Raw genomic sequence first — 12,500 nt, 5'->3', positions numbered from 1 at the left:
GGGCTGCTTCTTCTTCTCCTCTTCCTCCTCGTCCTCCTCCCGTTTTCTTTTCCCCGATTTCTTTGTCATGGTTCTATTGCAGTCACCTGCGTCCTCATTTTCTGGTCTCCGGCGGAATTCCCCCCACCCCCTTTTTTTTCCTCTCTCTCACTTTCTAAAGTATACTCTTCGACGTATAACTTTTTCTTGCACCCTTGATAGTACTTCCTTTTATATGTCTTCTTTTTTTAGCTCTGTATAAATAGACAGCTCCTTATTTGCGAACGTTTTCATTTCTTAGCTTATATGTATGTTATCTATTTTTTTGCTTCCCTAACTATTTTACTTTTCCTCAGAGGACGTTAGTTGTAATTCTCGGTAGGATGAGGTTGCTAACCTTACGCTCCTCTACACTCAATATATATATATATATATATATATATATATATATATATATATATATATATATTGTTAATTTCATATCTTTGATTTTTATAATATCTACGTAGGGTATGGTTCTGCAAGTTCCGTGCCCTGGCCATTTGGTGATTTCCACACAGGGTAAAGTGGGCTAGGTTGCTAACAATTTATATTTATTTTTAAAATCCCAAAGGAATGAAACGCGTGATCCCCACTGGCCTAGTAGAGGAAGATCATACGCCATTTAGCGGGCATTTCCTCTTACCAAGGGGTTCACAACTTATTATTAGGCGCTCTTCCGTCTTGATGTCCAATAAATCTGTACCCTAAACTGTTAGAACTTTCTAGGGTAGCATTGTCCTGGCTGTAACACCCCACCACAGTGGTAACAGCCCTCAGAAAGTGGTCTGACCGAGCGATGTAGTAGCCACTGGGGAGACCCATCCGTTATTGGGTGCATAATCCTGCAGTTGGTGCCCTTCTGCTCTGGGATACAAAGCATAAGGCAGCAGTGTCCAGGTACTACTGCTTACTATACCAAAACGGTAGCACTCAGTATTAATTAATTAACCTGAATGTATTGAATGGCCACTAAACAAAAAATGTTGAAGCTACTGAGATGAAATGTTTGCTTAGTATATGCGGCGTGAGAAGAATTAGAATAAAGAATTAGAATAATATTAGAAGAATGAGAAGAATGTGGAGGGATAAATCAGAGTATTTTGAGAGGTAAGTGGAAAGAATTTCCCGTAATAGGTTGCTGAAAAGTGTGTAATTCAGACTTTCCACTTAGCTGATATACCATAATCTTTCTCTTTTGCTCAGTCTTTCCTTTTTGTCTGAGTGCTTATTATTGGAATTTATCTGTTTAAGAAAAGTAAAAATTTAAACTTTTGACTTAATATATGTTTCTTTGGCGCTTCTTGTTTTTTCACTATAACTTTACTATAAATTTACTTCCGGAAAAAACGATAAACAGTTTAAGGTCTATATTTTGTATAGTTTATAACTTCTTTGACAGGGAAAAGAGATAGGGAAAAAAATCTCCGAGTGAAGATTTGTGACGCAGCTTTCACATAATGGATAAACTCCAGGGGGCGAAGTGAAAATAAAAATTTGGCCTGGATAAGTAAATTGAGAATACGATAAAAGCCGATACCTCCCTTTGAACTGAGAAACTCTCTCTCTCTCTCTCTCTCTCTCTCTCTCTCTCTCTCTCTCTCTCTCTCTCTCTCTCTCAGATTTAGAGCCACTTTCTTTAGCAGCGTATGTGATCGCCACAACACATATATACTTATATATCTATTTCTTTCTCAGCTTCCTTTTTCGCGGTCCACTATCTTTACGAGGTCAAAAGCGCCTGGGGTCGTTCTCTGCGTCTCGGTAATAAATTGAACTCGTAAAGACTCGGCTTCTATGAATAACTAAGAAGCCATACACTCGGTCCAGCTGAGAAGGAGAGAGAGACATTACTCTCGTAGATATCTGATTCTGTCGTGCGCGCTAATGCGGCCCAGGAAGGAAGAGGATCCGTCCTCGAAATAGATCTTTAATGGGGAAGGTGTCACGTCCACTTGTGTGGAATCGGAATAGATGAAAGGGAATTCGATTCTACATCCCTTTTTTATATCGCTTTAGGTATTTGATCAGATCTCTTTTATTTATCGTTTTGGATCTGACGTGCTTTTGTTTGTGACGTTAGGTGGCCGTTTTTGTTGATTTTTTTTTTATCTGTTTCTCGTTCTGATTTTTGGATTTACCAATTTACTCTGGTTTCTTATGATTCAAAATTCGACAAAATTCACACGGAGAACAAATAAAAAACATTATAGATTTACAGAAGTCCTTCTTAACCAAACCATTATCTCTAAGTAAAGAAATATGGATACCGTCTTATGATATTAAAATTTTACTATTGTATTTTATGGTAACATGACGGTATGATATGTATCAACAGGAAATAATATTTTTCATCGAAATCTATTTCGATGGTAAAAACTGGATATTCACACCTTTCGTTGCAATTAGCTATCCAGCCAGCAATGGAAATATTTATAGAAACCAAAGGAAATGGAAATGTTTATAACTACTCAAAGGAATGATGCGATAAATATGTTAAAACAAGAGCCCAACAGAAGTAAAACTACAATCAGCAGTTGAATAATTATTCAAGGGATTTTAACTTTGATGCCAGGATATACAAAGCAGTTCTTTTGTATAAAATTTTTCCTCAAAGCACGTTCTAGTTGCACTCATTGATCCTCTTAAACAACTTTGAAATAAATTGGCCAAAGAGCAATTGATCTACCCTAACTATTGCGACGCAGATTGGTCACCATTACTCGTTATTCAACGCTTGGAAGCCAGATTGGAATTGAAAAAAAGTTTGACCCAGAATAAGAGAAATGCGGATGGGCTGTTATTTACACTTGTACACCTCAACTCTAAGAACTGAATAGTTCTGAGAATTCTAAATCAGACACGGTCTTCCAGGATACCTTTAGAATTACGATGCGAAGACGCACTGAAAAGAGAAATCCCATTTATGGGAGGGTGATGAATAGTGAAGGTGGTGAGAAGAAAAGTTCGAGATGCACCAATACAAGAAGTCAGGATGAAAATGATGCTAGAAACACAGAATAAACTACTGATGGAAAGTCCGGGTTACTACAACGAAGAAAAATAGGGTTAGTTTTTATTAAATTGAATGAAACCAGGAATGAAATTCTCCGCTTTCTGGAAATTTAGGATAGACTTAAAATAGGGTCTAAGTGCTCGCCAAAGTCATAAGCTAAGGCTACATTTAAGAGAGAATTCAAGACCGTATATAATCCGAGGAATTAAATACCTTTAAAATAAAATCCCAAAAATGGCGTATTGTTCACGATAAGGTTACAAATAAATTTCACAGTTACTTTAGAAACTAATCTCCATTACACGGACTCCTTCTACCTTCTCTAATACCCTTAATTAACTTCCTTCTTTTTCTCTCCTCTTGTGACCTACTAAAGAAGAAATTCGCATTTATAAGAGTTCTAGCTCCAAGCCCCGTGAAATTTTGTAGTTGGCCAAGAGCAAGAGTTGACCCAACGAAAAATTCTCTCTCTCTCTCTCTCTCTCTCTCTCTCTCTCTCTCTCTCTCTCTCTCTCTCTCTCTCTCTCTCTCTCTCTCTCTCACACAGATTTACTTACACCTATAATTTGTCAAAAAAGGCTGTACAATATTACCTGCCACCTTGGAGCAATGATTTTGACACATTAACCTTTTCTGCCATAGTACCAGTAAAATGACTTTGAGCACTCCGGTATCATATCATTAGTTTGATTTTGAATGGAACAAATTAGGTGACCGACTGCAGCCTGTATAGACGAACTGTTGTACATAGAGTCAAAATAGATTTGAAAACATTGTTTTTTCAGTTCTTGTTATTTTTTTTATATGTGGCACAACTTGATGAGGAAGAGAAAGAACAAGAAGGGAGATTAAAACATAAAGCTTAATCCCGACGAAGCTAATGACCCATCTCCTAAAATAGGAATCAAGGAAAGCAGAAGAAGGAAGGGAATTTAGAATCTCCATGAGACTAGTATTCTCATGCCCTCATCTGAACTCCTGGGATCGGTATTATGATGCGCTTATCGTAACTTTGAGACGGGCATTTTGATGTCTGTATCAGACGAACACCGGATGAAAAAAGAAGAGAACAAGTGGAAGAAGGTTACGAAAATAGAATAAAGTTGAACTTCAAAGAAAATAATAGAAATGGATTGAAATGACACTTAAAAGGGTGACCGTTAACAATGAACCTTCAGTACACGCCCACAATTACGGGAAGACAGTCACGTTTAACATTTGGTGCAGAGACCTGACTGGCTTAAGTGTTTCCTTGAAGGATCTAAAGGGTAGCATAGTATATGGAAAATAAGTACATTCCCCAGCTACATACTGGAGATGGTTAAGTTGAAAACCTCTCGGGTTTTTTCAAGAACTTTTGTCTTCTACAATGTATGGATAGCGACATTTATATTTTTCTAACCATTCCTACAAATGAGGACTTCTTATAAATTCAGACCAGTACGAAAACACTTCACAGTTATTAGGTATAATCTTTTGAATGGAATGGAATATAGAGTTTAGGCCAAAGGCCAAGCACTGGGTCCTATAAGGTCATTCAGCGCTGGAAAGGGAAATTGACAGTAAGAAGGTTTGAAAGGTGTAACAGGAGGGAAACCTCGCAGTTGCACTATGAAATAATTGTTAGGAGAGGGTGGATAGAAAGATGGAAGAAAGAGAATATGAACAGAGGTACAGTAAAAGGAACGAAAGGGGTTGCAGCTAGGGGCCGAAGGGACGCTACAAAGAACCTTTAGTAATGCCTACAGTGCACCCCGTGAGGTGCACTCTCGAGCTATCTTCGGTAACTCTCTGCCTCCTAATGTTTTCGGTGTGTTGCACCATTGCATGTCCACGTGCAAGTGCGTGCGTGTTCTTCGTACGTTGACTTAATGACATAAAATTATTCAATGTCTATCCCTGGCTCGTTTCTCATTTAGAGAGGATTGTCCTCCGGAGACGTGAATTCCTAGAAGGGAAATTTAAATGAGGAAAATATACAAGAAGCAATTCTGCCGGTGCAACTCTATTACTGCGCGTTCCTCATTTAAAAGAATGGATATAGTTCATTTACATGTCTTGAATATACAAGGATCTAGTCTAGTTACCAGTAAACGCCAGACGTCTTTGTCACTGAAGCCAACGTGACCATTTTTTTGGGTGAGTGAGCGTCTATCTAACTAAATGGGCAGGAAATTGGAAATGAACAAGAGACTTCACGTCGCTCTACGAATTAAAGAAAATAAAAAAATTGACTTTTTTTTATTTTAATGTATATAAGCAAAAGGAACGGGCACTTCATGCACTGTTCTAACGCAGGACAGAGGAAAAAACATTCATACGCAAAAATTATGGATGTTATTGGGTAACTCCCAAGCACCCAGCACTAGCCCAATCTCAGGAGGTCTGGAACGGCGAAGAGACGGCAACAACGAAAGCAGAAACCGAGTTCCCAAGCTTCATAGTTGACTGAAAGCAAGCAAGCCATCACACGAACCCACACCCGCAAACGAACCGAACAACCCCCTTTAATGAATAATAACTGAGTAACCCACGGTTGCATAATGAATCTTTATTAAATCATAATGAAAAAGGCAGAAATTCCATTAAAATGGCAATTACCAACATTATGATGTTCGCCATTTAGTACGGCATGACAGAGAGGTAATTAATTTGCCCTGATTGGGGATATGTCCGCCGGTTCTCCCAAATAAAAGAACTGCTTCATGTTTCAAGAGCGAATGACGACCCCATTAGCGTGATTGCGGCGAGACCCACAGTCAATGAATGAATGTGTGTGTGTGTGTGTTTGTGTTTGCGGAACGGAACGAATTTGTGATTATATGAAAATAACACACAATAGACAACTGATGAACAGTAGACAGGAATGAAATTTTATACGAATATATCAAAGCAGACAACAAAATAACCAGAATTAGACATGGCAGATTTGAATAAATTGTTAATATGCAAAACAATGAAAACTAAGATAAAAGAAAATTTTAAGAGGAACAATTATCCGCAGAAAATCAAAGTACCCAAGTAACTGCGAATTCGGAAGCAAAAAATGTAAGAAAAATTAGAATAATCCGAAAGGGAAGATGAAGTGATTGGAAGAAGAGCATAAATTAACGTCTGTGCATAATGGACGGAATTGTTAATGCATAAAAAACGATGAGAATTAAGACAAGTGTAAAAGGAAGAATGAACATTTAAAAGGAGGAAGATGAATGGAGGGAGAGAATATAAGAAGAAATAAAACGAGAAACAGAGACGAGTAAAATGATAAAAGAGTGTAAGGGGAAAAAGTAAGGTGGTCACAGTCAGAACGAAGCGATTGCGTGTCGAGATTGAAAAGCGGATAGATAGGAAAAAGAACAAGCAATCATGAGATGAAAGCAGGATGGAACTGCAAATCAAACGCAAGAGGAAAATATGAAAATGACAGCTCTACTTTCTGTGCTGAGCTCTCTCCTATTTTCAGAGGGCGAATACTCTCATTTCCTTTCATCAGGTTAAAAGAGTTCGCTGGCGACCATATTCCACCGAGAGTTATTTATAGCTGCATGACATAATGTCGGGGTTAATGCACACGAAACTCTGCCTTAATTAGCAAAGTCCCTTGATGCATTTATAGACTGAAGCCGAGCTCTTCGGTAGAGGACTCTCTCTCTCTCTCTCTCTCTCTCTCTCTCTCTCTCTCTCTCTCTCTCTCTCTTTTACTTATAACGTAGGTTTCTGGCCTCATTATGACCCGCTACCTTTGTAACACACCACTAAATTTTCTTGAAAGTTTCAGCCTTCTTTGATCTACAGTAGAATTCAGAATGGCTTGAGCTCTGTAAATTCCCTGATTTCTTTATCTCATTTCGAAACAAGATGAAACTTTAGGAGCTGGCGAAAATAGGTTTCGCTATTTAGTGAGGGCAATGTCAAGAGTAATAAAAGATACCCAGTTGCTTTTTCCTTTCTCATTCATGGCTCTGTCTCATTTTGAAGAGAATGAAAAAACACCCGAGGCCCTTTTGCAGACATGTTCACCGTTTCGTAATGACCGCATCAAAAGGAATAAGAATACTTTTTCAGTTGCCTATGCAGTCTTTATTCGTGGTAATGTTTTTCTTAATACTAGTTCATCTGTTAATAGTGATCATGACCTTAGTAACAGAGTTGCTATTTCTAGGTGAAACTAAATAGCAATAATGTGCTTATCTCTGGCGAGATTTGTCAATCAATGAAGCGCACAATGTTTTTAGAGTTTAAGTTTTAGATATATATATATATATATATATATATATATATATATATATATATATATATATATATATATATATATATATATATATATATATATATATATATATATATATCGAATATGAACAGTGTGATTTTTACTTACCTGTGAGATAATGGAAACTACAGATAAAATTTGTTGATCTTAACTCGGAACACAAGATTCACTGATCAGAAAAAAAAAGGGAAATGTTGACAAAGATCTCAGACACGACACTTTCACTTACTTTTGTACGACACCCCTCCGTCACTTAATTGGCCCCCGTGGTTCGGGTGGTTGTTGTGTTTCTCGTAACACTCCATTGTTCTCGTCATTTCACAGCCGAGTCTGTGTCACAGATTAAGAGGAAAATACCCGGGAATGAGAAATTCCGAATAAGCAGCAGCAGTAGCGAGGAGGACGGAGAATCGCTCGCTAGGGTTAGGGAATTTTCAGATCGGCGGCGATTTTTCCATCCCTCGAGCCAGCGGGAGAGAGATTTTTCAGATGCCGAATATTTTCTGGTATGATTTTTCTTCCGTCTTCGAAGTAGCAGCTCTCGGTTCACACAGAATTACGGTTCTCTTTTCCAAGGGTGGCTCTTTTTTTCTCTCTCTCTTTCTCTCCCTCTTTTCTTCTTCCTGGTTTTAGATTTCTAAGATGGCTGCGATTTCCCTTTTTTGTTTATTGCAAATGAAAGACTTTGCAAAACGTTGCGGGAGTTTTGGATGAAATTTTCAATTTATTTTTTTTCTTAAGGGTTATTTGCTGTTTTGTTTAGTTTCTGAACGTTACTAAAAATATATATAAATAAATATATATATATATATATATATATATATACATATATATATTTATATATACAATGTATACAATATATATATATGTATATATATATGTATGTATATATATATGCACACATATATGTTTATATATAAACACATACAGAAATGCACTTAATAATTTAGATATGCAGGTAGTCATATTATGCTTCAAGAATGTGATTTCATGATTCACTTTGAAACCTAGAGCTGCAATAGCTTTTATTTATTTACTACTACTACTACTGCCGCTGCTAGCGCTGAAACTACATTACTCATATACTATCGATACTGTTCCTGCTGTTTGTTGTTAATAGTGATACCAAGTGAGGTCCTACCATATTTAATACAAATACACACGTACATGTCCCACATATACACATACATACACACCCGTATTAGATACATACATACATACATACATACATACATACATACATACATACATACATACATACATACATACATAAACACACACACGTGCATATATATATACATACATACAAACATGCTGTACACTCTGCTGTGAAATCAATCAAGGTGACATTTTTTGCAGTTTGCGGAATGATTTATTCGATATTTTTATCTACATTTTTATATTATAATTTCGAATAATGAGCATTTTCCCAATATTACTTTAAGAAAGTTTATATCAATTTATAGGTGTGTCCTAAGTAAACTCTCTATTAGTAAAATTTTTCGCCAGCCCTAGATTATCCTTAGCGATTTGTAAGGACAACCTAAGTCCTTTGTTCTTAATTATAGCACGCTTTCATATGGTGACTACTTCCCAATTAACTCTTATCATTTTCTTATCTGCAACATTGGCCATTAAGGATATTCCTGCCCTATCTTAGCCTTCCATAAACTACCCAGCATTACGTTAGCACCATAACACTTAATCTATTGCCATATAACCGTCACTATGTCTCCCTATTGATTTCCAGTCAAGTACTTCCTCATTATCATACTTTTATAATATATTCCATAACTATCTCATTTTCCAGCCCATATCCTTTTTCCAGCACATAATAACCACATATTTTAGACTCCATCCCTGCCTTTCGTTCAGAGGCTATGACATTTTGGTTTCGAGTAACAGAAGACTTTCAGTTTCTTTTTTTATCTTTTGGGAATTTTAATATTCAGAACTTCACGGAAAAATGGAATAACTAGATTTTAAAAAATGTCATTTGAATAAACCACTTGTCAATTTTAGGATTAAGGAAACTGAAGTAAAAACAAGAAAAACAAGAAGAAAGTAAAGGAACAGTAATTGTTTGTCATGGATAGAAATGCAGTTTTAATAAAAAATATAATACAGATTATTAGCGAAAGAAGAAGTTGATGTAACGAACAGTATTCTGAAAGGCTAAAAGAAAATAATCCCAGAAGTTCTAAAAAAGAAGAGCAAGAGTTGTTAAAAAAACTTTATAACAGGGTTTTAAATTAAAAACAAAATCAGATCACTCTCAGCATTCAAGATGAGAGAGAGAGAGAGAGAGAGAGAGAGAGAGAGAGAGAGAGAGAGAGAGAGAGAGAGAGAGAGAAGAGAGAGATAAAAATAAGAACAAGAACGCTCCGTTTGAAAATATGAAAGCTTTTTCTGATTAAACTGGAGGGGAAATTCCTACAAAATTAATTACGGAAGAGCAATGAGAGTGAAATTTAATATCCATGCAAATAAGAATAGATAAGAAGGAGGATGCTTTTCAAGCAAATATAGAAATAAATCATGTGTTGGGAAAAATACCTAAATTGCGAAAAAATGGAAAAGAGTCGCTTTGAGTAGAAGAAAGAAATATTTAAAAAGAAAGGGAAAATGTTCTAATATTAAATTAATAATGATAAGATTTCCATATTGAAAACTGTGGAAATGGAATGTAATGAAATACTTTAAAATGAAGAAGAAGGAAATATTTGAAAAGAACGGGAAAATGTTCTAATATTAAACTAATAATGATAAAGATTTCCATATTGAAAACTACGGAAATGGAATCTTATGTACAATGAAATACTTTAAAATGAGAAAGGAAAATCTTCTAAACGGTGACGAGAAAAGGGAAAATCTTCTTAAAGTAGCATGAACAAAGGACAGTTTTATTAAGGAAAACGACAGGGGCGATGATTTGGTTTATGGGAACCATAAAACGAAATATATTCCTTATAATAAAAGGGCTAGAAGGAGAGCTTTCTAGAAAGAAGCAACGCAACTATCTCTCGTTTTAAATGGCGAAAATTATCTAAATTAATTCATCGCATTTAAATAATGTGTACATTTTCTGTAACATCATTGAGAATAAACGTGGATGTGGGTGTGTGTGTGTGTGTGTGTGTGTGTGTGTGTGTGAGAGAGAGAGAGAGAGAGAGAGAGAGAGAGAGAGAGAGAATTGCTCGTGTGATTTGAATAACAGCGAATCTGGGTTCCCCGTAAAAGTAGTACAGTAACTACTAAAAACTCTAATTGGTTTATATGTGTGTATTTATGTGTTAGAGATGACTTATATGATTTAATGCATATGATGTTTGTTTGCTCTTTTGTTTGAGGCGAGAGAGAGAGAGAGAGAGAGAGAGAGAGAGCATAGTTTGTGTTTCCGCATGTTATTCACGTAAAGGTGATCTGGTCAAAATGGTTTCCCAATTTTCGAGTGAAATTGTTGATGTCTAAGATAAGATGAATTCGGCAGCGACTCTAAGGAGGAACAACTCTGACCAGAATACTTATCTGCTACTGTTTTGGTATCTTTTTTTTTTCATTTTCATTTTTGCACCTGCTCTCTCTCTCTCTCTCTCTCTCTCTCTCTCTCTCTCTCTCTCTCTCTCTCTCTCTCTCTCTCTCATGCAGAGACTAACACACATACAAACTCATACATAAAAATACACATAATAAGCATGTGAACATGCCTGTATAATTAGATATGTACTTGTTTTATACACGTACAGATCAGTCATTCGTAAATGTTGTGTATGATTCTCAAACCAGTCGATGAAAATGGGCAAAAAAAAATAATGTAGGTGGTAAAAGAATAGAATGTTTCATTCACATATAATTTTCTCATTTTCTTGATTTTGATAGTCTTATGCTTTTTACCTATTATCTGAATAAATGAACTATTACGTTTACCTATTCAGCGAATAAATGAACCTGTTATGACCGCAACTAGGTCAGTGGTTCCCAGCCGGTGTGCCGCGACACCAAAGGGTGACGTGATCGACTGAGGTGCCGCAATATTTAGGAAAAAAAAAATAAATCTTTTAAAAGCTATAGATAAATTTATTGCACCATCGATTCTCTTTCTCATTTTTGGTGTCAGTGGTATCGGTACCTCGGCATCAATGCGCCCGCCAATATACATATTCAAATTTTATTGGCTTTTGAGTTTTTGAATGCAAAATTGTTAGATATATTAAGACTGACTTCATTTGGATGTTATTCTCTAATAGAAGACAAAGCGAATTATGAATGTTTATAAAAAATGAGTTCTTAAGAAAATGAAAGGTGTTCTAAATATTACGCGCGTTTCATTTATAAACCGCTAAATTCGTTTTGCTTTAAAAAGTGCAACAAACGCATAAACACACATTTATGCTTTTACCAGGAAATCTTGAGTTGTTTTCAAGAAAGCACATGTTTATAACAGAGCGCAAGAATGTGTTTTAGACGCGTAACCAGCAAACTTTTATTTTTGTATGTTTTTGCACAAACATCCTCTTTTTTTATTGGGTGGTCCATCTTAGCTTTTTTCGATTATGCAAAAAAAAAAAAGTGCTCATTATTCATATATATTTAGTATGCAACTGCTCTAAATACTGTCACAGTTACGCTCTTATTGTCATTAATTTTACGTTGGGCAAAGCATCATTAGAATATAGACGAGTATTTTTCATTTTCAGTTTATCCACGAACAAAGTTTTGTCTCAATGACATTGAATTTAATGCAAAATAATTAAAAACATCGTTTTCTAATAAGAGTGCCGGGACTTGTATAAGACCAGGCAGGGGTGCCTCGAGACAGAACCACTGACATCTCAGCTGAGCTGAAATGTCATATTTAAAGATATGGATACAAATATATAATCATGAATTTCAACATCAAAGTGCACCGGTTTGCTTCATTCTGAATGAGTCTGGATAACAAAATGAATAATAAGTAAGAGAAAGCCAAACACCGACGCCTCTAGTCTCAAAGCTCATAATAATTCATGAGAATTCGGATGCTATGAAAATACACAGTTGTTTGGTTTATAATACAAAAACAATATCGTCTTCGAGTTTTCCATAAGTTTGTCGGTGTTAGTAATTTTATAAGATTTTAAATGTTTGCCAGTTTTAATATTTAAGGAAGATAATTGTTTGTCTCCTCTACAAATTCCGTTGAATGTCACGTGTTTT

At 35.9% G+C, this 12,500-nt stretch overlaps 1 protein-coding gene and 1 long non-coding RNA gene across 17 annotated transcripts in view; one reads left to right on the top strand and one right to left on the bottom strand.

Moving 5' to 3' along the window:
* LOC136849199 (band 7 protein AGAP004871-like) overlaps window positions 1-12,500 on the bottom strand; it is a 408,970-nt gene that overhangs the window by 121,914 nt on the left and 274,556 nt on the right. For 12 of the 16 annotated variants that reach the window (XM_067122342.1, XM_067122334.1, XM_067122330.1 and 9 more), the window contains exon 2: window positions 7,534-8,080. The exons of the other annotated variants lie outside the window; for them this stretch is intronic. In XM_067122342.1, the coding sequence (XP_066978443.1) occupies window positions 7,534-7,621 (88 nt within the window). In that variant the 5' untranslated portion in view covers window positions 7,622-8,080. The remainder of the gene's footprint in view (window positions 1-7,533; window positions 8,081-12,500) is intronic. 16 annotated transcript variants of the gene reach the window in all.
* Window positions 1-12,500, top strand: part of LOC136849200 (uncharacterized) — a 353,201-nt gene that overhangs the window by 132,773 nt on the left and 207,928 nt on the right. The window lies entirely within an intron of this gene.

Source organism: Macrobrachium rosenbergii, chromosome 20 (genome assembly GCF_040412425.1).
Source record: "Macrobrachium rosenbergii isolate ZJJX-2024 chromosome 20, ASM4041242v1, whole genome shotgun sequence".
Classification (NCBI taxonomy): Eukaryota; Metazoa; Arthropoda; class Malacostraca; order Decapoda; family Palaemonidae; genus Macrobrachium; species Macrobrachium rosenbergii.
This window is presented reverse-complemented; position numbering and strand designations above follow the sequence as displayed.